The sequence below is a fragment of the Microchirus variegatus genome (genome assembly GCF_963457635.1).
Source record: "Microchirus variegatus genome assembly, chromosome: 1".
NCBI lineage: Eukaryota > Metazoa > Chordata > Actinopteri > Pleuronectiformes > Soleidae > Microchirus > Microchirus variegatus.
The window spans coordinates 33,560,791-33,588,477 of NC_139802.1; the positions used below are offsets into that span (position 1 = coordinate 33,560,791).

The following is a 27,687-nucleotide window of genomic DNA, read 5'->3' on the forward strand; positions in this document are numbered from 1 at the left end:
TTCTCAAAATGTATCTAGTTCACATTAAGTTATTGATTTGATAGTTTTTCCAGTCCTTGCCGTTACAATTCTTATAAAAAAATTATGTTTTCTTTCGAGTCATTATTTGAGTTGTCATAAAACTGCTTTAAAGGTCCAGTGTATAAGAATGAGTGTCGGACTGTCAATGGCTCAAAATAAATGAACTAATTAATCTCACATTTTGAAATTTGTTAAACTAGATTCATCCCGATTGCAAGTTTTCTTTTAATGACTAAATCAATGAGCAATCAGACAATGTGCATTTCAGACACCATTGTTTAATTGTAATACTAATTTATTACATTTCTGTCAATTAACCCCCCATACTAGACCTTTAAATGTGCACACTAAGTGGCTTCAGCAGTAGTAGAAACATCTGTGCCGCGAGCATCAGCCATATTGGTGACACACTTACTAGTACACACCAGATGTGCTCTGCAGTGTGTCCTCCTCCACATAAACACTTCAAATCATTAGCATTCAGCGCATCATATGTGCCTGTTTACTGGTTTTAAGTTCATCACAGCAGCTCGTGTCATTGCCCTGAACTCGAGCTGGCGGCCAAGAGAATGAGCATCACGTGGGAGAAGGGATAGAGAGGTTGCTCATCTCATCCTTTTCTGACAAACATGTCACTCTGCAGCAGCAGCAGCAGCAGCAGCAGCATCCCTCTGACAGACAGCAAATCAAAATGAGCCTCATCCCCCTTCCAGCGAGTAATACCCTAATACACTTAAACACAAAAGGATACTGAGTCACGTGGTAAAGTAGGAACAGAGAGATTTGTCCCCACTGTTTTGCTTCACACACATACAACTAAGATGGATGAACTGCTTTCTTTGCATGCTGGCGTGTGCAAAATGCTGGATAGGATGAGTACAAGGATAGAGAGAGGGAGAGAAAGGGATCTTGATCTTGATAATGTACTTTTCTAAACATACTAAAATTTAAGGTAGGGTTGGAGATACTGGAAAAACTTGCACAGGCCTGTTAGTGCAATGCATTAATTAATTGGTTACAATCGGGTTGTGAAGAGGATTTTAAGCAATACATTAAAAAATGCTCCAGAAAATGATCTCCCAGTAGAGTAGCTGGATTCTTAGTGTAGGCTTTCCAGGAAGGGGTGAGGCTGTAGTTGGGCCATACCTGCAGAATTGTATCAAAATATCTCATTCCAAATCTGAAAAGCTTTAAATATTTGTATCTGCTCCTCACACTGTTGCACGCGCACCTCCGCCCCAGACATTTCCACCATTAGCTCCTGTGATTAATGCAGCGTACTCATCCTGTGGCACAGAGCACTGCTGATGCTGAGGCAGTTTCCATGGCAACCGCTGTGACTGCTTCATCTCCTCTCCTATACCGCATGGAGCCGGACGCTGAAGGCTGGGCCAGCCGCCTCTCGGAGGGCCTCGGGCAGCTGTCGTCACTCGGGTCGCTTTGGCAACCTGACACAGCAGCAGTGGGCAGTGTGTGTGTGTGTGTGTGTGTGTGTGTGTGTGTGTGTGTGTTGGCTAGACAGTGAAACATGATGCAGCCTCCCTGGGGCTGTCCGCTCTCAAAGTGATTCATGTCAATATCGACCGTCGCTCATGGCTTCGTTTATTACAGCAGCTGAGATTAAATGCCCTCCACCGTCTCTCGGTATTGATATGCTCCTCAACGGTGTGCTACACTGCACGCCGTACGTCCTGCAGCTCTCCCAAATGCTGACCTTCATTCTGTCTTATTTATAGTGGACTCACGTAGACTCAGAATCCCTCTCCTCTTGCTGCTTTACCCATGATGCTGAAAAGGAGGATGTGCCCTTGTTGACAATCCACCTTTTTCTTTTTGTGCCTGAAAGCTCATATAATCACAAAGGTAATGCTAGGGTGTGATTGTTGTGTGAACCTGGATTTCAAAGGCACATTTTAAAGCATTGTGCTTGTTCAGTTTCTCCAACGTCACAGTAGCTTCCTGTTTGTTCCTCTTAATTGCATTTATTATCTGCCGTTAAATCAATTTGTGTTGTCTCCTGCCATCGTTACCCCACCAAACACTGACTGGAAAATCTCTCTGTCGCCATGTTCCACCATTCATTGCATGTTTTGCTCTTCACTTTTCACTTTATCAACCGTAAGGGTTGCAAAATTATGGGAATTTAAAAAAATTGAAACTTTATTGGAGATATTGGAGAATCCATTGGAATTAGTGGGGATATGTGGAAATGTTCAAACTTCAAGGTTGAGAACTTAAATATAATTGGTAAATAATATATTGTAGCATAGTCTTGACTACACAATGACTTTGGTCTTGCCAGATTGGTACCAGATTAGGTTAATTGGAAACTGTGACTGTCTATATGTTGGCCCTGCGATGGACTAGCCACCTGTCCATGGTGTCTCCCACCTGCAAAGACAAGAAATCAATGTTGAAGCAGTCAAATAAACCCTGTATCTTTCCTCTTGTTCCAGGACCTCGGCCCCCGCTGGCCTTCCCACATCCATGTCCCAGCGAGCGCGCTACGCTACCTACTTTGACGTGGCAGTGCTGCGCTGCCTTCTGCAGCCACACTGGACGGAGGAGGGCGTGCACTGGGCCTTGATGTATTACCTGCAGCGCTTGAGGCAGATCCTGGAGGAGAGGCCCGAACGCACCCCGGAGCCCCTGGTCATGCCGCTGCCACGGCCGCGCAGCAGCTCCATGGTGGCTGCCACGCCGTCACTGGTCAACACTCACAAGACCCAGGTAATGAGACGACAGCATAGTGTGGCTTTATGGACCAGAATAATAAAGCAATGTAATGTGTGTCACACGACACTCGCTTCTTTCGCTTTTGCAGGATATGAGTCTGAAATGCAACGAGGAGGAGAAATCCCTGAGCACGGAGACGTTCACTAAGGTGTCTCTGACCAACCTCCGTCGACAGGCTGTCCCCGACCTCTCCTCTGACCTGGGCATGAACATCTTCAAGAAGGTCAGACACGAACTTGCAAAATCGGCCTTTATTTAAATGTATTTGTTCATATTCTTCAGAATGTTTTCAATTAAATCAGATGAACTGCATCTACCTGTAACGCAAAGCATTTTAGAAATGTAGTGGAGAAGAAAGTACAGATATTTGCTCATGTATGTGACATAGTAAAAGTAAAAAGTAGTAGTAGATTGAACATTAAATTTTCATAACTCATCTCTGCCTCCATTTTCCTTTCCAGTTTAAGAACCGACGCGATGACCGGGAGAGGAAAGGCTCCATCCCCTTCCACCACACAGGGAAGAAGCGACAGCGTCGCATGGGAGTTCCCTTCCTGCTGCATGAGGACCACCTGGACGTCTCGCCCACACGCAGCACCTTCTCCTTCGGGAGCTTTTCCGGCCTGGGAGACGACCGGCGAGCTCTGGACCGTGGCGGCTGGCAGGCAACGATCATGGGTACGCAGAACTCTCTTCAGCATCATCACCTCTATTTAACTAGGAGATTAAGTCTTCTTTGCAGTGTGCTGGCCTTGTATGTGTGTGATTTACCCTGAAATTATTTAATATGCAGGCAGATTCACACGCAGGGGAAGTTCGGACACGGCGGCGGATGCGGACAGCCTGAGCGCCAAGCACTCGCACTCCCACCACTCTCTCCTCAGAGACATGCCCGACCACTCCAACAGCCACAGCGACAACACTGTCAAAGAGGGTGAGAAGACGCCACAAAGAGGCAAGACTCAGTCTCACTGACTGTAACAAGCCACGAGTAAGGAGTCGGTGAATAGAATCAGAAGTGCTGAATCTTCTGTTCATGTTTTTACATAATGAACAGATACGGATCTGTCCGTTTTAGTATGGCCATTAAATCAGAGAATGAGGATAATAATCCTTATAAATCAGCATACGGCAATAATCAAGTACAAAATGGTCTTTGCAGAACGACAGAAGACTGTAACAGTATCATCAAAAATGTAATAATTTATACCTATAATATAGGCAGTGCAGGAATAGTTATGTTCATGATTTTGTTTTATGCATTTTCCATCAGTATTGTTTGTAGCGTCACTCTTTAACCCGACAGAGGTGCTGCACGGGTGGTGAAGTTTAATTTTAAATTTCTTGTAAAATCCTGTAATCCGACTACATGACTACATCCCCTTCTTTGTCGCCCTAAAGTTCGATCGCAGATCTCCACCATCACCATGGCGGCGTTCAACACCACAGTGGCGTCCTTCAACGTGGGCTACTCGGACTTCTTCACCGAGCACATGAAGAAGCTGTGCAACCCTGTCAACGTGCCCGAGATGCCCGTGGAGCCGCTGGCCTGCGCCAACCTGCCGCGTAGCCTCACTGACTCCTGCATCAACTACTCCTGTCTGGAAGAAGGGGAGAACATCGAGGGCACCAATAACTTTGTGCTGAAGAACGGCATGCTTGACCTCACTGTGAGTGACCAAATTGTGATTGCAAGCATTTTAATAGTAAAAATGTGAGTAATGCTGTTTCCATTCATCCCAGGCCGTCCTGCGAGCGCTCTACGCCGTCCTCAGTCACGACATCAGCTCCAGGATCTGCGACGTGGCCCTCAACATCATCGACTGCCTGCTACAGCTGGGCGTGGTGCCCGGCATGGGCAAGAAGCTGTCCAAGCCAGACAACAAGGAGAACCAGGAGGCGCGCGCCAAAGATGCAAGCACGCAGGGCCTCGGAGGAGGAGCACAGGGAGGCGGAGCCGCGCCAGGAGCAGGTGGAGGCGGAGATGGAGGTGGAGGCGGAGGAGGCGGGGGAAGTGGAGGAGGGAGCGGGCAGGGGAGCAAGGACGACGTGAAGAATAACAAAGAGAATGATAAAAAGGTGTGTTTAATCTGAATACAATTGACAATTTTTAAATTAACAATTTTAATATAATTTCTGTGGAAGTGAATCCGGATTTTGAATTTTAAAAGCTTTTGAATTTACAGCAACTGCAGTTAAGTCATTATATGTATGTAATCTAATCACATTTTTTTAACTTTTATTTATTTTATTTTTTATTAGCAAATAGCAAGTTTTAAAATATTCCAATCATAAACCCTATATTCAAAAGTCTCACATCCCAAAAATCAAGATGAAAAATTGTAGATTAAATGTCCTGGATGGTAAGGGGATGGTAGCTCAGTGGTAGAGCGAATCGTCTTTCACCTCAAAGGTTTGTGGGTTCGATTCCCATGTTTATAATCTGCGATTGTTTTGTCAAGCCTTAATCCCTGGCTTCAAAATGTGGTCGAAACCATTGTGAAAGTGAGCAGACAGAGACATTGAAGCGACCTTCATAACTCTGCTCAGTCACAACTTATATCCTTAAAAGCCTAATTGTCCAGATGATTATCTTTCTATCACTCAGTTTCAGTTTTTAGCTCTCAATTCTCAATTTATTGTCATTATTTTAAGGAATTAAAGCCTTAATTCGCAAATTGCGTTAACGCTTGTGTCTTACTCTCTGGTCACGAACAGGAAGAAGCCTCCGGCCTCAGTGCTCACCGCTTGGCTCTGACTATGTTGATAAAGATAGTCAAGTCTCTGGGCTGTGCCTACGGCTGCGGCGAGGGACACCGTGGTCTGTCAGGAGATCGCCTCAGGATGCAGGTCAGCCAGCTATTTCAGTGCTTCAATATCGTCTATTCTCAGATTAAATTGTAAAACGAAGAACAACACTGCAGTGCTGACAGCTGATATCAGTAACCAAAAGTCAATGATGTGTTATAAAAATAGCACATCCAGTAAGAAAATCTACTGTATCTCTCTCTACGGTCAGCTTCCAAAAAAAAACAAAAAAAACAAAGCAAAAAACATGTCCATTTTTCATGCACAGCATCTCCTGTTCCAAATGTTTCTTTTCAGGCACAGAACTGCCTGACCAGCCTGTATAAGCTGGACAAGCTGCAGTTCCGCCAGACAATACGCGAGTATGTGAACAAAGACTCTCTCAATAACATTGTGGACTTCCTGCATGCGCTGCTGGGCTTCTGCATGGAGCCCATTACTGACAGTAAGTTTGTGTGTGTGTGTGTGTGAGTCATTACTGACAGTAAGATTGTGTGTGTGTGTGTGTGTGTGTGTGTGTGTGTGTGCGTGCGTGCGTGCGTGAGGGACTGAATACACCTTGTGACATGAAGAAATATGCAAATGCACTGGTGTAGTAGATGATTTTCCACCGGAGACAGGTAGCAGTCACAGATTCCCCATAACTCCTATTTATTTTTTGCAACAAACAAACTTATATTTTATAATTTAAGAAAATAGAAGCTATTTGGGATTTTCGTCTTTATAAATTAAACAATTAATATGTTTTTGAAATGTACCTTTTTCACCCTGTTACACATTCACTTGTTATATTTATTTATACTCTTATTAATTTAAGTATATTCTGCTAAAGATACTGTATTGTATGCACCACATTTTTATTAATTACAGCATTAAATTAAAACATTTTTGTAATCATGTCTCACATGCTCTACATATTTTTATCTATTATTATTTTTATCTATTGTTGAGGTATTGACACACTTGCTCATGCTTATACCATGGCGGTCACTTCCTTAAGTCTGCGATATGTTTAGTATACGTTTACTGCTTATCTCACTCTTAGATAGCATTTTACATCTGGAAAATTTAGTTTGTAAACTGCTCACTCTCCCTCACCAAACTCCATCGCAAAAATCGTGTGTCATTTGTGTTCATCCAAACAAATTATTTTAAACACAGAAGACACAAAATCACACATTTGAGCTTGTTAATAGAGACAGCAGTAGATCTGCAGCTCCTGTGTCCATGTGAGCTAAAATTGCTGATTTTCTCTATGGACTTTGGTATGGGGAATGAGCTGGATACATTTTTTAAGGTGAAAAATAGTGGCAAACATATTGTTACAGTACCTTAGACTTCAGCAGGCATGGATTTTATTCGGTGAAGCAATTGTTACGTGACTAAAGTTTAAACAACTAATTTAATAGCGCTTTATGAAAGCCTAAATTATACCTTTCACCTTAATATTTCTATTCTTGGCTGGAGGGACTATAATGAATAATTGTACAACTGCTGTCTCACCCCACACTTCGACTTTGCATTCCAGCCCTATCTCTGTTTATATATCTGTTTTATCCCCCTTTTTTCCTTCAACTTGTCAGCGCTTGGTCCTTTTTGTCGTCCTCCTTCTCCTCCTTCTGCTTCCATCCTCCCTCTTTTCCCCCATCCACGTCACATGAGTTGTATCCTATACCTTCCTTACTCACTCATCCATTCTGTACACTTGCCAATCCAAAGCTTTGCCCATGACATCTCCGCTCAATCGGTGGCTTTATCGCTGAGCATTGAGACATACATGTACATACACCAATTCAGCTCTGCACGTGGTGAAATATAGCGATGGAAAGTACAAAGTACTGTGCAATTGGCAAGTTACTGAAGCGATGAGTGTTTTTTGACTGTGAAAGTGAACCGGGCACCCGTATGTGTGTGTGTGTGCGTTCCTTTTTTTACGTGTGTGTCTCAAGTTCACCTCCGACCGGTGGGAGGTGGGGGGGTGCCACGTCACGTTTCTGTCACCGCGTACATGTCTGTGCTGGCCTGATGTCAATCAACCTGTGCCCCGCCTCTTTTCTCTTGCAGAGTACGGCAGTGCAGGTGAGAGGTCCAGGAGGGCGAAAAAAAGAAACATCGGTAGATACACATGATCAATAATCAATAATGATAATGATAATAAGAGGTGTGAGATGAATATACTCGCCTAATCTGACCCTTCCATAGGCACCACTTCCATCGCTGCACCCTTCACTCTGTCCAAAAGTGACAAAACTCGCCTGCAACTTCCCAAATTGAGTGTGATTTAATCTGCTTTTTTAGTTCCATGTCACTGGACCAAGAGAATCCGCACCCTATTGTATGCTTCTTATAGCAGGCCTTAGTCACTTGCATGTTACACAGTTCCCAGAATCCTTTTCAGTTTGCTTCTCCCCCCATATGCTTTTACGTATCCTTTTCTTTTGCCTTCCCGGCCCCCTCCCTCACCCCTTTCCCCCATCCTCTCCCTGTTGTGCTACTTGCTCACTGTTTTATGCTCAAACTGGTCAGCTGTCAATATTGTTTCTAACCCACCCCTCCCCCCAACACACCCCCCATTGACTAAACCTAACCCCCCCCCCCCCCCCCCCACACACCCGGTGTGATCCGTGGTCTCTCTCCCCCCCGACCTCCCCTGTTGCTTCCAGACAAGGCCGGCTTCGGGAATAACTTCACCACGGGGGACAACAAGTCTGTGGCACAGAACATGGAGGCGGTGGTGGTGGGCTGCATGTTCAAGTCCCTCATCACACGCTGTGCATCCACCACGCATGAGCTGCACAGCCCCGAGAACTTGGTGAGTGGCATCTCTGAAACCTCCCTCTTTCTCTTTGAGTCATTTAGTCATTTTTTCTGATTTACTGAATAATTAATTTTTTAGGTTTGTTTTTCAGAGTATTTTTTTCTGATTTACTGAGTATTTTTTGTTATAATGAGCACATTCATTCCTTAATTGAGAGCTCAATTTAATGGTAACAACATGGGCGGCATGTTTAGTTTAGTTTTGTTGTTGTTATTTTTCAAATGAATGCAATCCGCTTCCATACATTTGCAACCAAACAACTTAAGAGCTCTAATCTAACTTGAAACAGACAAAACATTTCCTTATCTCGCTCTTTTGTCTCCATCTCTCTGTGTAACTCGTATTTCTTTTTGCAGGACGTCGTCCTTGAATTATTAACGCTCCATTTTGTGCTTTCGCTTCAAGAGCAGCGATCACTTAGAGCTCCCTCTGTGAATGTTTTTGTCTTCTCTAAAAGAAGAAGACCAGGGTTTTTTTTACCTTCTCAAAAATGTGTTTCATCAAGTTCCTTATGCTACTTCTGCAAGGTAATATTAGCTGTAAAATAGGTTAATAGCATATATGACAAAAATCAACAAATATGTTTTTGTCACTTTTGCTGCAAATGGAAAATTATACTCCAAACACAAAAATATAGTCACTGAAAAATCTAAATTTTATAAAATAATTAACCTATATATACCATTGTATTTCTGCAGTCACTTTTTTAAAAGCAGTGAGCTACCACGGCCTCTGTTGTGTCTCAGAAAGGTTGAGAACAGGCTGGCGTGAGTTTGTGTTTGTTGGTGGAGGAGGACACATTTGGTGCAGGGCGTGAAATCACATGCCACCCACTCACAAGCTGCAGCCACTGCCTCGGCGAAACTGGAGCTTGATCTATGCATATATGCATGTGCAAGAGCCCACGCAGATTTCAATGCTATAACAGTCAAAGTCCCTCCTTTTAATTTTCCAAGCGTCGCTCGCACTCACCCTCTCACCCTCCTCCTTTCCCAGGGTCTGTACTGCGACATCCGCCAGCTGGTGCAGTTCATCAAGGAGGCGCACGGTAACGTGTTCCGCAGGGTGGCGCTGAGCGCGCTGCTGGACAGCGCAGAGAAACTCACCACCACCAAGAAACCTGACGAGAAGGAGGAGGCCAAACAGGCCGGACCCAGGAGGTACAGTCATGAACGAAAAAAAAAGTAACATACTCATCCAATCACAGTGACTGTGAGATCCCAGTGTGACATTTCTACTTTGTGTTGACAAATCAAGAGCTTTGCTTCTCATCACAGCTTGCTTTATTTATGATTTATTTGAGTTTTTTTCTGTCCTGTCTGCATCTCTTTTTCTTGCTTGAGTGAATGAGTTTGATGTATTTATTGTTTCTAAGGGGAAGCACAGAACGCAGAAAATGCTTTTTTTTTCTGACAGGTGCAGGTGCAACACCTTGGCAATAAAATATTTATCTGACTTTTTTTAATATTAAAAAGTTTGAACACTGTGCTGCATCCACTGAAGTACAGACACGTTAGCTGTGGGGTATAGACACAGTTGATTAGAATCTAACTTGCAAAAATACAGCTGTTTTGGTTCACTTGCACCAAAGAGTTGTTGATCCACTCCTGTTTCCATCAGGAAGTTCAAACCTATTGTGTTTTAAAACTTTGTTCGGATTTACCTGACCTGAGTGACGCAAATGTATGAAATTAGGCAGCAGTGAAGCAGCAGCAGCAGCAGCAGACTGCTTAAAGACACCAATATTCTTCATGGACTTTGGTCAGGGAGAGTGAGTATTTTTACAAACCCCACTTGCCAGGCAGAAAAGGCTGAATTGATTTGATTTCAGTTGATTTGGAACCTGAACATTTGTTTCCTAGCCAGTGTAAGATGTAGATGAGAGCAAGAAGATAAAAAATAAAATGGATGCATAACAGAGGGTAAAGGTCACAGAAACGTTGTTGTGTTTACGTTGTACATCAAACACTTGGTGTTCAGCCTTCAGTTGCTTTTTGTCTGTCTGTCTGTTGGACTGTGTGTGTGTTTGTTTATGTGTGTGTGTGCAGGTCAGAGGCGGGTGTGTCCGGGGAGAAGGGTCAGGTGTCCAGTGCTGCAGATGAGTGTCACAGCTACATCTCCAGTAGACCCCCCCAGACCCCCGAACAGTGAGTGTCCACCTCACAGCATCTCCATCATAGCAGCCTCCATCTAGTGCGTGTGTCCAGCCCCCGCCACCGTGTCTCTGCTCCAACACGAAAAAAAAAAAGTCTTCCTGTTGCTTGTTGCTGAACATTCAAATGTAGACGGGGAATTTGTGAAAGCTTGGATCTTCTTACGTGAAACTATTTAACGTCGCATGCCTTGTGCTTCCAGTGAAGAACAAATCCCCGGTGCTCTGCTGGGAAGGAAGGATTTCTGGAGGAAGATGTTCAAGTCGCAGAGCGCCGCCAGTGACACGAGCAGCCAATCGGAGCAGGACACCTCAGAGTGCACCACTGCCCACTCCGGCACCACCACCGACCGGCGCTCTCGATCCAGATCCCGTCGCATTTCGCTCCGCAAGAAACTGAAGCTGCCTATTGGTAAGGACATGTATGCATCACTCAGAACTAAAAAAAAGTATGCATTTAACATAAGTGAAAATGCACTTTAATGTCCTTCTAATAAGCTGTAATTAACAATTAAGCCACTTATAATACATCATAAGATGACTAAATCCTTATAAGTGTCATTATTAAGACACTTTTAGGTTTTATTGGAAAATTTAGAAACAGTTTATATGCCTAAGAACAATCTTTAGACTTTGTAAGAGTCAATTTCACGTTTATTATTGGCTTAACAGCTTAATAAAAATGAACAAGATGTACAAGACTGTATATTAAACCTAATGATATTAAATCATCTCTTTATAGCAAAATGGTGCAGGTTAATTAACATTAGCATTAGACTTAATGAGTGTTTAATTTGTTATTGGCTTATTTTGGAAAACTAATGAATCAATGTTAAAAAATGATTAATGTTTTATTATGGTCCTAAATACTAACAATGCTTCTTTTACAGTGTTTGGATTTATAGTGTGTTGCTTATATTAATAATTCCTCCAAATACTGGAACACCAACAGTGCTAATGTGAAGTAATAATGATTAACTCATTTATAACACACTTTATGTTTTCAAAATTTCAAAGTGCTTCAGGTTAATAGATTGAAATTAATAAAAGGGGATAAAAGTAGGGTACGATACAGTATAATGAGATAAGAAACAGTAAATGAAAACATTTTTTTAAATTAAATTTAGTTTTGTTTGACTTCAACCTGTGTGATAGCGATAGAATCAACCAGCATCATCAGTGTAGGAAATTCTGTTTTGCTGGTTTGAGCTTTTCAGTCAACCCTTTTGTCAAAAAGTATATAACCTTTTTTGCACAGTGCAATGTTAATTTTCTTTGACATAATGTGAATACAAAAAAAGCTAAATGTCCATGACAAAGCTCCCACAGCATTACTTTTTCACATCACATCTGGTAACATTATGTATTTCCATGATCATACTTCATCACATACGCTTATGCCGTCCCAACTGTCACCTTGAGACGACCTCATACAACGATATGCTTTGTTTGTTCTGACACTGAAGGATCGTCCGCTTGTGAGGCCAAGTCACTTCATCTTTTTGTGTGTTTTCCTCTCTGTGCCTCAGCATGCCGTCGGACCGTCCGCCTCCCACTCACTCTCTCTGTCTTACGTATGTGGATGTGGAACCATCTTCATACATTATTAGCTGTCGTGTTTGTGTTGTCGGTCATCTCTCCCAGTGTGCACGCTCTTCCTTACCTGGGTTCAGTTGTGTTTGTATCAGATGAAAACTCGGTTAAGGGTTAGAAATGACCAAGACGTCTCCACTACCCAGTTGTTAGAATAGAGCAGAATAGAATAGCCTTTATTGTCAGTGTACTGTGTAGGTACAACAAAGTTGAGGGTGATCATGCAGAACAACAACTGCACTTTCAAAAATTAACAAGAAGAACAGGTTGCAAACTTTAAGGTTAAGAAAATATGAATATGTATATAGAAACCTAAACATGCACAGATGAGATTATGAATAAATTAACATTAAAACTAGAAGCTTTAGCTGTGACTATGGAAGCAATGCAAATGGATTGTAGTCGTAGCATGAAAGATATAATATAATATTGGGATGGGGTTTTGCCTTGCAAAACAGAGGTTAATTAAATGCCTGTGTATTTGAAATAATGGTTACAATAAAATGTCCATAACGTTAGTTCAAAATGAATTATTATCTCTAAAGTTGCAGTTACTACTTGTTCATGCCAAAATCACAGAGAGATTAACCAGCAATTTGAAACAGCATTGACATTTTCACCAATATGGTGTACTCCATCTCTCTGTCACCCACTTCTCCATCAAATATCCATCAAATATCCATGCAATAACATGACAGGTTCTTTTATTTTAAGTCACTGTAATAGCAACAGCAATTTTTTCTTGGTCATTTTTTTATGTGCAATAAATTGAAAAGTCTGACCTGTCGTGAGTCGAATACCCTGAATGTCTGTGACTGTGCAATAAGAGTAAGTGACTGCACTGCCCTGTGTGCCAACCCATGTGTGTGCATGTGTACAGTACTTTCCCATTGTGCACAGTGCCTTTGTGGCTACCTGTGTCCTGCAGCGTTGTTTGTTCTTTTTTTAAATTCACATGTCTCCAGGCAACTGGCTGAAGCGCTCCTCTCTTTCTGGACTGACTGACGGTGTGGAGGACCTGCTGGACATCAGCTCAGTCGACCGACTCTCCTTCATACGGCAAAGTTCGAAGGTCAGATGGGCGTGTTGATATAATGCTACCAAGTTGTCTTGTGTATGTAGGGATGACACGAACACTGCTTATAGGTCTCAACGTTTAATTTATTTATTTATTTTGATGCCAACATAACAAAATAATATAGTAACAAAGTAAAGTAACCAAAAAGTTAAAGCAAAATGACAATAATCCCATAGGTATAAAATACAAATCACCACTGCTCTGTAAACAATAAAAATGCTGCATATTAACTATGTATTTCTCTCAGAGAAAGCAGATGTGAACGGCTAAAGGACCTCTACCCGGACTTGGGAGGGTCCTTTCTGTAAATTACACAACAAAAATATTTGTGAACATTTCTTTTGAACCTGAGTATATCATTTTTAAACAAAGGAAAAAACTAGCTAGCCTTTTGACTTACTGCTGCCCTTTAGCAGTATAGCTGACCGTGGTGAAATTAGTTTCAGGTTGCATAGTCAAGGGACATTCGCTCCAGATCTAGCAGCATCCTCCTCCGTCTCCACCCAGGGATAGGTGCGCGATCCCAGCTTGTTCAAAGTCTGTTTATGCGTCGCTCATTAACATTTATTTTGAAACGTATTATTGATGTATTAAGGAGCTGCTGTGTGGATTCGATGAGGTGAGGAGACTCATGTAGTCATACTTTAGTATGTCGTCCAAAATTGAACTAAAAAAGTCATACTATAGTATGTCGTCCAAAATTGAACTAAAAACCTCATACTATAGTATGTCGTCCAAAATTTGACAAAAAGTCATAGTTAAGTAGGTCTTACAAAATCGCTTCAAAATAATCCTACTTTTGTATGTATTCCAAAATTTGACCATAAAGTCATACTTTAGTATGTCGTCCAAAATTTGACAAAAAAGTCATACTTAAGTATGTCGTCCAAAATTTAACTACAAAAGTCGTACTTTAGTATGTTGTCCAAAATTTGACCAAAAAGTCATACTTTAGTATGTTGTCCAAAATTTGTCAAAAAAGACATAGTATAGTATGTCGTCCCAAATTTAACAAAAAAGTCATACTATAGTATGTCGTCCAAAATTTGACAAAAAAGACATAGTATAGTATGTCGTCCAAAATGTCACAAAAGTCATACTATAGTATGTCATCCAAAATCTGTCTAAAAAGTCATAATATAGTATGTCGTCCCAAATTTGACCAAAAAGTCATACTATAGTATGTTGTCCAAAATTTGACCAAAAAGTCATACTTTAGTATGTTGTCCAAAATTTGTCAAAAAAGACATAGTATAGTATGTCGTCCAAAATTTTACAAAAAAGACATAGTATAGTATGTCATCCAAAATGTCACCAAAGTCATACTATAGCATGTCGTCCAAAATCTGACTAAAAAGTCATAGTATAGTATGTCGTCCAAAATGTCACCAAAGTCATACTATAGTATGTCGTCCAAAATCTGTCTAAAAAGTCATAGTATAGTATGTCGTCCCAAATTTAACAAAAAAGTCATACTATAGTAAGTCGTCCCAAATTTGACAAAAAAGACATAATATAGTATGTCGTCCAAAATCTGACTAAAAAGTCATACTAAAGTATGTCGTCCAAAATTTAACAAAAAAGTCATACTATAGTATGTCGTCCAAAATCTGACTAAAAAGTCATAGTATAGTATGTCGTCCAAAATTTAACAAAAAAGTCATAGTATAGTATGTCGTCCCAAATTTAACAAAAAAGTCATAGTTAAGTAGGTCTTACAAAATAGCTTCAAAAAAATCCTACTTTTGTATGTATTCCAAAATTTGACCATGAAGTCATACTTAAGTATGTCGTCCAAGATTTGACAAAAAAGTCATACTTAAGTATGTCGTCCAAAATTTAACTACAAAAGTCCTACTTTAGTATGTTGTCCAAAATTTGACCAAAAAGTCATACTTTAGTATGTTGTCCAAAATTTGTCAAAAAAGACATAGTATAGTATGTCGTCCCAAATTTAACAAAAAAGTCATAGTATAGTATGTCGTCCAAAATGTCACCAAAGTCAAACTATAGTATGTTGTCCAAAATCTGTCTAAAAAGTCATAGTATAGTATGTCGTCCCAAATTTGACCAAAAAGTCATACTATAGTATGTTGTCCAAAATTTGACCAAAAAGTCATACTTTAGTATGTTGTCCAAAATTTGTCAAAAAAGACATAGTATAGTATGTCGTCCAAAATTTTACAAAAAAGACATACTATAGTATGTCATCCAAAATGTCACCAAAGTCATACTATAGTATGTCGTCCAAAATCTGACTAAAAAGTCATACTTAAAGGTGAAGTAAGTAGTTTATAGTGTCATCTAGAGGAGAGGCTGAAATTTACAACAAAGACCTGCTGCTCTGCTCAACCCCTCCCTTCCCTGAGCGCTACGGTATCCGCAGCCGGTCCAATGTCGAACTCGTCGTCTTTCTCCGTGTCAGCAGATGAGGTTCGTGAGGCGAGGGAGAGGGCGAGCTACCGCTGCCGTAGCAGACGAAGCGGAGAGAGAGGAGGCGGGACTTCCGCTACAAGTAAAGAGACGCTTGATTTGTTCTCTCGCGTTTGTCCTTACAGGCTCCGGTAGAAACATGGCGTCTCGCTGCTAACAGTGGCTATGCAACCGCGGTCCGCGACCGTGTTATTTTACATGACTTTATGAAACACTACGAAAATGAAACAAAAACTATTATACAGCGACTAGACAATGCAGGAGCACATAATATGTATAAAAAAAAAAAAGTGGATTTTGGGTTATATAAACCCATAAATACTACATAGTGTCCCTTTAAGTATGTCGTCCAAAATTTGACAAAAAAGTCATACTTAAGTATGTCGTCCAAAATTTGACAAAAAGTCATAGTTAAGTAGGTCGTACAAAATCGCTCAAAAAAATCCTACTTTTGTATGTATTCCAAAATTTGACCTAAAGGTCATACCATAGTATGTCGTCCAAAATTTAACTACAAAAGTCGTACTTTAGAATGTCGTCCAAAATTTGACAAAAAAGTCATTCTAGTATGTCGTCCAAAATTTAACAAAAAAGTCAAACTTTAGTATGTCGTCCAAAATTTGACCAAAAAGTCATACTTTAGTATGTTGTCCAAAATTTGACAAAAAGGACATAGTATAGTATGTCGTCCAAAATTTGACAAAAAAGACATAGTAAAGTATGTCGTCCAAAATGTCACCAAAGTCATACTATAGTATGTTGTCCAAAATCTGACTAAAAAGTCATAGTATAGTATGTCGTCCCAAATTTAACAAAAAAGTCATACTAAAGTATGTCGTCCAAAATTTGACAAAAAAGACATAGTATAGTATGTCGTCCAAAATGTCACCAAAGTCATACTATAGTATGTCGTCCAAAATATGACAAAAAAGTCAAACTTTAGTATGTCGTCCAAAATTTGACCAAAAAGTCATACTTTAGTATGTTGTCCAAAATTTGACAAAAAAGACATAGTAAAGTATGTCGTCCAAAATGTCACCAAAGTCATACTATAGTATGTTGTCCAAAATCTGACTAAAAAGTCATAGTATAGTATGTCGTCCCAAATTTAACAAAAAAGTCATACTATAGTATGTCGTCCAAAATTTGACAAAAAAGACAAAGTATAGTATGTCGTCCAAAATGTCACCAAAGTCATACTATAGTATGTCGTCCAAAATTTGACAAAAAAGTCAAACTTTAGTATGTCGTCCAAAATTTGACCAAAAAGTCATACTTTAGTATGTTGTCCAAAATTTTACAAAAAAGACATAGTATAGTATGTCGTCCAAAATTTTACAAAAAAGACATAGTATAGTATGTCGTCCAAAATGTCACCAAAGGCATACTATAGTATGTTGTCCAAAATTTGACAAAAAAGTCATACTTAAGTATGTCGTCCAAAATTTGACAAAAAAGTCATACTTATGTCGTCCAAAATTTGACAAAAAGTCATAGTTAAGTAGGTCGTACAAAATCGCTCAAAAAAATCCTACTTTTGTATGTATTCCAAAATTTGACCAAAAAGTCATACCATAGTATGTCGTCCAAAATTTAACTACAAAAGTCGTACTTTAGTATGTCGTCCAAAATTTGACAAAAAAGTCATTCTAGTATGTCGTCCAAAATCTGACAAAAAAGTCAAACTTTAGTATGTTGTCCAAAATTTTACAAAAAAGACATAGTATAGTATGTCGTCCAAAATCTGACTAAAAAGTCATAGCATAGTATGTCGTCCCAAATTTAACAAAAAAGTCATACTATAGTATGTCGTCCAAAATTTGACAAAAAAGTGATTCAAGTATGTCGTCCAAAATTTGACAAAAAAGTCAAACTTTAGTATGTCGTCCAAAATTTGACCAAAAAGTCATACGTTAGTATGTTGTCCAAAATTTGTCAAAAAAGACATAGTATAGTATGTCGTCCAAAATTTTACAAAAAAGACATAGTATAGTATGTCATCCAAAATGTCACCAAAGTCATACTATAGTATGTCGTCCAAAATCTGACTAAAAAGTCATAGTATAGTATGTCGTCCAAAATGTCACCAAATTCATACTATAGTATGTCGTCCAAAATCTGTCTAAAAAGTCATAGTATAGTATGTCGTCCCAAATTTAACAAAAAAGTCATACTATAGTAAGTCGTCCCAAATTTTACAAAAAAGTCATACTATAGTATGTCGTCCAAAATTTAACAAAAAAGTCATACTATAGTATGTCGTCCAAAATCTGACTAAAAAGTCATACTTAAAGGTGAAGTAAGTAGTTCATAGTGTCATCTAGAGGAGAGGCTGAAATTTACAACAAAGACCTGCTGCTCTGCTCACCCCCTCCCTTCCCTGAGCGCTACGGTATCCGCAGCCGGTCCAATGTCGAACTCGTCGTCTTTCTCCGTGTCAGCAGATGAGGTTCGTGAGGCGAGGGAGAGGGCGAGCTACCGCGGCCGTAGCAGACGAAGCGGAGAGAGAGGAGGCGGGACTTCCGCTACAAGTAAAGAGACGCTTGATTTGTTCTCTCGCGTTTGTCCTTACAGGCTCCGGTAGAAACATGTCGTCTCGCTGCTAACAGTGGCTATGCAACCGCGGTCCGCGACCATGTTATTTTACATGACTTTATGAAACACTACGAAAATGAAACAAAAACTATTATACAGCGACTAGACAATGCAGGAGCACATAATATGTATAAAAAAGTGGATTTTGGGTTATATAAACCCATAAATACTACATAGTGTCCCTTTAAGTATGTCGTCCAAAATTTGACAAAAAAGTCATACTTAAGTATGTCGTCCAAAATTTGACAAAAAGTCATAGTTAAGTAGGTCGTACAAAATCGCTCAAAAAAATCCTACTTTTGTATGTATTCCAAAATTTGACCTAAAGGTCATACCATAGTATGTCGTCCAAAATTTAACTACAAAAGTCGTAGTTTAGAATGTCGTCCAAAATTTGACAAAAAAGTCATTCTAGTATGTCGTCCAAAATTTAACAAAAAAGTCAAACTTTAGTATGTCGTCCAAAATTTGACCAAAAAGTCATACTTTAGTATGTTGTCCAAAATTTGACAAAAAGGACATAGTATAGTATGTCGTCCAAAATTTGACAAAAAAGACATAGTAAAGTATGTCGTCCAAAATGTCACCAAAGTCATACTATAGTATGTTGTCCAAAATCTGACTAAAAAGTCATAGTATAGTATGTCGTCCCAAATTTAACAAAAAAGTCATACTATAGTATGTCGTCCAAAATTTGACAAAAACGACATAGTATAGTATGTCGTCCAAAATGTTACCAAAGTCATACTATAGTATGTCGTCCAAAATTTGACAAAAAAGTCAAACTTTAGTATGTCGTCCAAAATTTGACCAAAAAGTCATACTTTAGTATGTTGTCCAAAATTTTACAAAAAAGACATAGTATAGTATGTCGTCCAAAATTTTACAAAAAAGACATAGTATAGTATGTCGTCCAAAATGTCACCAAAGGCATACTATAGTATGTCGTCCAAAATTTGACAAAAAAGTCATACCATAGTATGTCGTCCAAAATTTAACTACAAAAGTCGTACTTTAGTATGTCGTCCAAAATTTGACAAAAAAGTCATTCTAGTATGTCATCCAAAATTTGACAAAAAAGTCAAACTTTAGTATGTCGTCCAAAATTTGACCAAAAAGTCATACTTTAGTATGTTGTCCAAAATTTTACAAAAAAGACATAGTATAGTATGTCGTCCAAAATGTCACCAAAGTCATACTATAGTATGTCGTCCAAAATCTGACAAAAAAGTCAAACTTTAGTATGTCGTCCAAAATTTGACCAAAAAGTCATACTTTAGTATGTTGTCCAAAATTTTACAAAAAAGACATAGTATAGTATGTCGTCCAAAATCTGACTAAAAAGTCATAGCATAGTATGTCGTCCCAAATTTAACAAAAAAGTCATACTATAGTATGTCGTCCAAAATTTGACAAAAAAGTGATTCTAGTATGTCGTCCAAAATTTGACAAAAAAGTCAAACTTTAGTATGTCGTCCAAAATTTGACCAAAAAGTCATACTTTAGTATGTTGTCCAAAATTTGACAAAAAAGACATAGTATAGTATGTCGTCCAAAATGTCACCAAAGTCATACTATAGTATGTCGTCCAAAATCTGACTAAAAAGTCATAGTATAGTATGTCGTCCCAAATTTAACAAAAAAGTCATACTATAGTAAGTCGTCCCAAATTTGACAAAAAAGACATAATATAGTATGTCGTCCAAAATCTGACTAAAAAGTCATAGTATAGTATGTCGTCCAAAATTTAACAAAAAAGTCATACTATAAAAATGAAACAAAAACTATTATACAGCGACTAGACAATGCAGGAGCACATAATATGTATAAAAAAGTGGATTTGGGGTTATATAAACCCATAAATACTACATAGTGTCCCTTTAAGTATGTTGTCCAAAATTTGACAAAAAAGTCACACTTAAGTATGTCGTCCAAAATTTGACAAAAAGTCATAGTTAAGTAGGTCGTACAAAATCGCTCAAAAAAATCCTACTTTTGTATGTATTCCAAAATTTGACCTAAAGGTCATACCATAGTATGTCGTCCAAAATTTAACTACAAAAGTCGTACTTTAGAATGTCGTCCAAAATTTGACAAAAAAGTCATTCTAGTATGTCGTCCAAAATTTAACAAAAAAGTCAAACTTTAGTATGTCGTCCAAAATTTGACCAAAAAGTCATACTTTAGTATGTTGTCCAAAATTTGACAAAAAGGACATAGTATAGTATGTCGTCCAAAATTTGACCAAAAAGTCATACTTTAGTATGTTGTCCAAAATTTTACAAAAAAGACATAGTATAGTATGTCGTCCAAAATTTTACAAAAAAGACATAGTATAGTATGTCGTCCAAAATGTCACCAAAGTCATACTATAGTATGTCGTCCAAAATCTGACTAAAAGTCATAGCATAGTATGTCGTCCCAAATTTAACAAAAAAGTCATACTATAGTATGTCGTCCAAAATTTGACAAAAAAGTGATTCTAGTATGTCGTCCAAAATTTGACAAAAAAGTCAAACTTTAGTATGTCGTCCAAAATTTGACCAAAAAGTCATACTTTAGTATGTTGTCCAAAATTTGACAAAAAAGACATAGTATAGTATGTCGTCCAAAATGTCACCGAAGTCATACTATAGTATGTCGTCCAAAATCTGACTAAAAAGTCATAGTATAGTATGTCGTCCAAAATTTGACCAAAAAGTCATACTTTAGTATGTTGTCCAAAATTTTACAAAAAAGACATAGTATAGTATGTCGTCCAAAATTTTACAAAAAAGACATTCACCAAAGTAATACTATAGTATGTCGTCCAAAATCTGACTAAAAAGTCATAGTATAGTATGTCGTCCCAAATTTAACAAAAAAGTCATACTATAGTAAGTCGTCCCAAATTTGACAAAAAAGACATAATATAGTATGTCGTCCAAAATCTGACTAAAAAGTCATAGTATAGTATGTCGTCCAAAATTTAACAAAAAAGTCATACTATAGTATGTCGTCTAAAATCTGACAAAAAGTCATAGTTAAGTAGGTCGTACAAAATCGCTCAAAAAAATCCTACTTTTGTATGTATTCCAAAATTTGAAGAAAAAGTCATACCATAGTATGTTGTCCAAAATTTAACTACAAAAGTCGTGCTTTAGTATGTCGTCCAAAATTTGACAAAAAAGTCATTCTAGTATGTCGTCCAAAATTTGACAAAAAAGTCAAACTTTAGTATGTCGTCCAAAATTTGACCAACAAGTCATACTTTAGTATGTTGTCCAAAATTTTACAAAAAAGACATAGTATAGTATGTCGTCCAAAATGTCACCAAAGTCATACTATAGTATGTCGTCCAAAATCTGACTAAAAAGTCATAGTATAGTATGTCGTCCCAAATTTAACAAAAAAGTCATACTATAGTATGTCGTCCAAAATTTGACAAAAAAGACATAGTATAGTATGTCGTCCAAAATGTCACCAAAGTCATACTTAAGTATGTCGTCCAAAATCTGACTAAAAAGTCATAGTATAGTATGTCGTCCCAAATTTAACAAAAAAGTCATACTATAGTAAGTCGTCCCAAATTTGACAAAAAAGACATATAGTATGTCGTCCAAAATTTGACAAAAAAGACATAGTATAGTATGTCGTCCAAAATGTCACCAAAGTCATACTATAGTATGTCGTCCAAAATTTGACCAAAAAGTCATAGTTAAGTAGGTGGTCTAAAATCGGACAAAAAAGTCAAACTTTGGTATGTCGTCCAAAATTTGACCAAAAAGTCATACTATAGTATGTCGTCCAAGATTTGACCAAAAAGTCATAGTATAGTATGTCGTCCAAAATTTGAATAAAAAGTCAAACTTTAGTATGTCGTCCAAAATTTGACAAAAAAGTCACACTTTAGTATGTCGTCCAAAATTTGACCAAAAAGTCATACTTTAGTATGTTGTCTAAAATGTTACAAAAAAGACATAGTATAGTATGTCGTCCAAAATTTTACAAAAAAGACAGTATAGTATGTCGTCCAAAATGTCACCAAAGGCATACTATAGTATGTCGTCCAAAATTTGACAAAAAAGTCATACTTAAGTATGTCGTCCAAAATTTGACAAAAAAGTCATACTTATGTCGTCCAAAATTTGACAAAAAGTCAAAGTTAAGTAGGTCGTCCAAAATGTCACCAAAGGCATACTATAGTATGTCGTCCAAAATTTGACAAAAAAGTCATACTTAAGTATGTCGTCCAAAATTTGACAAAAAAGTCATACTTATGTCGTCCAAAATTTGACAAAAAGTCATAGTTAAGTAGGTCGTACAAAATCGCTCAAAAAATCCTACTTTTGTATGTATTCCAAAATTTGACCAAAAAGTCATACCATAGTATGTCGTCCAAAATTTAACTACAAAAGTCGTACTTTAGTATGTCGTCCAAAATTTGACAAAAAAGTCATTCTAGTATGTCGTCCAAAATTTGACAAAAAAGTCAAACTTTAGTATGTCGTCCAAAATTTGACCAAAAAGTCATACTTTAGTATGTTGTCCAAAATTTTACAAAAAAGACATAGTATAGTATGTCGTCCAAAATGTCACCAAAGTCATACTATAGTATGTCGTCCAAAATCTGACAAAAAAGTCAAACTTTAGTATGTCGTCCAAAATTTGACCAAAAAGTCATACTTTAGTATGTTGTCCAAACTTTTACAAAAAAGACATAGTATAGTATGTCGTCCAAAATTTTACAAAAAAGACAGTATAGTATGTCGTCCAAAATGTCACCAAAGTCATACTATAGTATGTCGTCCAAAATCTGACTAAAAAGTCATAGCATAGTATGTCGTCCCAAATTTAACAAAAAAGTCATACTATAGTATGTCGTCCAAAATTTGACAAAAAAGTGATTCTAGTATGTCGTCCAAAATTTGACAAAAAAGTCAAACTTTAGTATGTCGTCCAAAATTTGACCAAAAAGTCATACTTTAGTATGTTGTCCAAAATTTGACAAAAAAGACATAGTATAGTATGTCGTCCAAAATGTCACCGAAGTCATACTATAGTATGTCGTCCAAAATCAGTCAAAAGTCATAGTATAGTATGTCGTCCAAAATTTGACCAAAAAGTCATACTTTAGTATGTTGTCCAAAATTTTACAAAAAAGACATAGTATAGTATGTCGTCCAAAATTTTACAAAAAAGACATAGTATAGTATGTCGTCCAAAATGTCACCAAAGTCATACTATAGTATGTCGTCCAAAATCTGACTAAAAAGTCATAGTATAGTATGTCGTCCCAAATTTAACAAAAAAGTCATACTATAGTAAGTCGTCCCAAATTTGACAAAAAAGACATAATATAGTATGTCGTCCAAAATCTGACTAAAAAGTCATAGTATAGTATGTCGTCCAAAATTTAACAAAAAAGTCATACTATAGTATGTCGTCTAAAATCTGACAAAAAAGTCATACCTAAGTATGTCGTCCAAAATTTGACAAAAAGTCATAGTTAAGTAGGTCGTACAAAATCGCTCAAAAAAATCCTACTTTTGTATGTATTCCAAAATTTGAAGAAAAAGTCATACCATAGTATGTCGTCCAAAATTTAACTACAAAAGTCGTGCTTTAGTATGTCGTCCAAAATTTGACAAAAAAGTCATTCTAGTATGTCGTCCAAAATTTGACAAAAAAGTCAAACTTTAGTATGTCGTCCAAAATTTGACCAAAAAGTCATACTTTAGTATGTTGTCCAAAATTTTACAAAAAAGACATAGTATAGTATGTCGTCCAAAATGTCACCAAAGTCATACTATAGTATGTCGTCCAAAATCTGACTAAAAAGTCATAGTATAGTATGTCGTCCCAAATTTAACAAAAAAGTCATACTATAGTATGTCGTCCAAAATGTCACCAAAGTCATACTCTAGTATGTCGTCCAAAATTTGACCAAAAGTCATACTATAGTATGTCGTCTAAAATTTGACCAAAAAGTCATAGTTAAGTAGGTGGTCCAAAATCGGTCAAAAAAGTCAAACTTTGGTATGTCGTCCAAAATTTGACCAAAAAGTCATACTATAGTATGTCGTCCAAGATTTGACCAAAAAGTCGTACTATAGTATGTCGTCCAAAATCTGACTAAAAAGTCATAGTATAGTATGTCGTCCCAAATTTAACAAAAAAGTCATACTATAGTATGTCGTCAAAAATTTGACAAAAAAGACATAGTATAGTATGTCGTCCAAAATGTCACCAAAGTCATACTTAAGTATGTCGTCCAAAATCTGACTAAAAAGTCATAGTATAGTATGTCGTCCCAAATTTAACAAAAAAGTCATACTATAGTAAGTCGTCCCAAATTTGACAAAAAAGACATATAGTATGTCGTCCAAAATTTGACAAAAAAGACATAGTATAGTATGTCGTCCAAAATGTCACCAAAGTCATACTATAGTATGTCGTCCAAAATTTGACCAAAAAGTCATAGTTAAGTAGGTGGTCTAAAATCGGTCAAAAAAGTCAAACTTTGGTATGTCGTCCAAAATTTGACCAAAAAGTCATACTATAGTATGTCGTCCAAGATTTGACCAAAAAGTCATAGTATAGTATGTCGTCCAAAATTTGAATAAAAAGTCAAACTTTAGTATGTCGTCCAAAATTTGACAAAAAAGTCACACTTTAGTATGTCGTCCAAAATTTGACCAAAAAGTCATACTTTAGTATGTTGTCTAAAATTTTACAAAAAAGACATAGTATAGTATGTCGTCCATAATTTTACAAAAAAGACAGTATAGTATGTCGTCCAAAATGTCACCAAAGGCATACTATAGTATGTCGTCCAAAATTTGACAAAAAAGTCATACTTAAGTATGTCGTCCAAAATTTGACCAAAAAGTCATACTTATGTCGTCCAAAATTTGACAAAAAGTCATAGTTAAGTAGGTCGTACAAAATCGCTCAAAAAATCCTACTTTTGTATGTATTCCAAAATTTGACCAGTTAAGTAGGTTTCCAAAATGTCACCAAAGGCATACTTTAGTATGTCGTCCAAAATTTGACAAAAAAGTCATACTTAAGTATGTCGTCCAAAATTTGACAAAAAAGTCATACTTATGTCGTCCAAAATTTGACAAAAAGTCATAGTTAAGTAGGTCGTACAAAATCGCTCAAAAAATCCTACTTTTGTATGTATTCCAAAATTTGACCAAAAAGTCATACCATAGTATGTCGTCCAAAATTTAACTACAAAAGTCGTACTTTAGTATGTCGTCCAAAATTTGACAAAAAAGTCATTCTAGTATGTCGTCCAAAATTTGACAAAAAAGTCAAACTTTAGTATGTCGTCCAAAATTTGACCAAAAAGTCATACTTTAGTATGTTGTCCAAAATTTTACAAAAAAGACATAGTATAGTATGTCGTCCAAAATGTCACCAAAGTCATACTTTAGTATGTCGTCCAAAATCTGACAAAAAAGTCAAACTTTAGTATGTCGTCCAAAATTTGACCAAAAAGTCATACTTTAGTATGTTGTCCAAACTTTTACAAAAAAGACATAGTATAGTATGTCGTCCAAAATTTTACAAAAAAGACAGTATAGTATGTCGTCCAAAATGTCACCAAAGTCATACTATAGTATGTCGTCCAAAATCTGACTAAAAAGTCATAGCATAGTATGTCGTCCCAAATTTAACAAAAAAGTCATACTATAGTATGTCGTCCAAAATTTGACAAAAAAGTCAAACTTTAGTATGTCGTCCAAAATTTGACCAAAAAGTCATAATTTAGTATGTTGTCCAAAATTTGACAAAAAAGACATAGTATAGTATGTCGTCCAAAATGTCACCGAAGTCATACTATAGTATGTCGTCCAAAATCTGACTAAAAAGTCATAGTATAGTATGTCGTCCAAAATTTGACAAAAAAGTCATACTTTAGTATGTTGTCCAAAATTTTACAAAAAAGACATAGTATAGTATGTCGTCCAAAATTTTACAAAAAAGACATAGTATAGTATGTCGTCCAAAATGTCACCAAAGTCATACTATAGTATGTCGTCCAAAATCTGACTAAAAAGTCATAGTATAGTATGTCGTCCCAAATTTAACAAAAAAGTCATACTATAGTAAGTCGTCCCAAATTTGACAAAAAAGACATAATATAGTATGTCGTCCAAAATCTGACAAAAAAGTCATACTTAAGTATGTCGTCCAAAATTTGACAAAAAGTCATAGTTAAGTAGGTCGTACAAAATCGCTCAAAAAAATCCTACTTTTGTATGTATTCCAAAATTTGAAGAAAAAGTCATACCATAGTATGTCGTCCAAAATTTAACTACAAAAGTCGTGCTTTAGTATGTCGTCCAAAATTTGACAAAAAAGTCATTCTAGTATGTCGTCCAAAATTTGACAAAAAAGTCAAACTTTAGTATGTCGTCCAAAATTTGACCAAAAAGTCATACTTTAGTATGTTGTCCAAAATTTTACAAAAAAGACATAGTATAGTATGTCGTCCAAAATGTCACCAAAGTCATACTATAGTATGTCGTCCAAAATCTGACTAAAAAGTCATAGTATAGTATGTCGTCCCAAATTTAACAAAAAAGTCATACTATAGTAAGTCGTCCCAAATTTGACAAAAAAGACATATAGTATGTCGTCCAAAATTTGACAAAAAAGACATAGTATAGTATGTCGTCCAAAATGTCACCAAAGTCATACTCTAGTATGTCGTCCAAAATTTGACCAAAAGTCATACTATAGTATGTCGTCTAAAATTTGACCAAAAAGTCATAGTTAAGTAGGTGGTCCAAAATCGGTCAAAAAAGTCAAACTTTGGTATGTCGTCCAAAATTTGACCAAAAAGTCATACTATAGTATGTCGTCCAAGATTTGACCAAAAAGTCATAGTATAGTATGTCGTCCAAAATTTGAATAAAAAGTCATTCTAGTATGTCGTCCATAATTTGACAAAAAAGTCAAACTTTAGTATGTCGTCCAAAATTTGACCAAAAAGTCATACTCTAGTATGTTGTCCAAAATTTGACAAAAAAGACATAGTATAGTATGTCTTCCAAAATTTTACAAAAAAGACAGTATAGTATGTCGTCCAAAATGTCACCAAAGTCATACTATAGTATGTCGTCCAAAATCTGACTAAAAAGTCATAGTATAGTATGTCGTCCAAAATCTGACTAAAAAGTCATAGTATAGTATGTCGTCCCAAATTTAACAAAAAAGTCATACTATGGTATGTCGTCCAAAATCTGACTTAAAAGTCATAGTATAGTATGTCGTCCAAAATTTAACAAAAAAGTCATACTATAGTATGTCGTCCAAAATCTGACTAAAAAGTCATAGTATAGTATGTCGTCCCAAATTTAACAAAAAAGTCATACTATAGTTAGTCGTCCAAAATTTGACAAAAAAGTCTTACTTTAGTATGTCGTCCAAATTTTGACAAAAAAGTCATACCTAAGT

At 37.1% G+C, this 27,687-nt stretch overlaps 1 protein-coding gene across 1 annotated transcript in view; it reads left to right on the forward strand.

Annotated features, from left to right (window-relative positions):
• The window catches only part of unc80 (unc-80 homolog (C. elegans)), a gene marked incomplete at both ends in the record, with an annotated part of 59,098 nt that overhangs the window by 6,342 nt on the left and 25,069 nt on the right, over positions 1 to 27,687 (forward strand). Inside the window, 14 exons of the mRNA XM_083896879.1 lie at positions 2,478 to 2,751; positions 2,846 to 2,980; positions 3,219 to 3,435; positions 3,551 to 3,691; positions 4,159 to 4,427; positions 4,501 to 4,836; positions 5,476 to 5,607; positions 5,863 to 6,010; positions 7,630 to 7,680; positions 8,229 to 8,377; positions 9,380 to 9,543; positions 10,432 to 10,530; positions 10,739 to 10,947; positions 13,094 to 13,200. Of these exons, the coding sequence (XP_083753005.1) occupies positions 2,478 to 2,751; positions 2,846 to 2,980; positions 3,219 to 3,435; positions 3,551 to 3,691; positions 4,159 to 4,427; positions 4,501 to 4,836; positions 5,476 to 5,607; positions 5,863 to 6,010; positions 7,630 to 7,680; positions 8,229 to 8,377; positions 9,380 to 9,543; positions 10,432 to 10,530; positions 10,739 to 10,947; positions 13,094 to 13,200 (2,431 nt within the window). The remainder of the gene's footprint in view (positions 1 to 2,477; positions 2,752 to 2,845; positions 2,981 to 3,218; positions 3,436 to 3,550; positions 3,692 to 4,158; positions 4,428 to 4,500; positions 4,837 to 5,475; positions 5,608 to 5,862; positions 6,011 to 7,629; positions 7,681 to 8,228; positions 8,378 to 9,379; positions 9,544 to 10,431; positions 10,531 to 10,738; positions 10,948 to 13,093; positions 13,201 to 27,687) is intronic.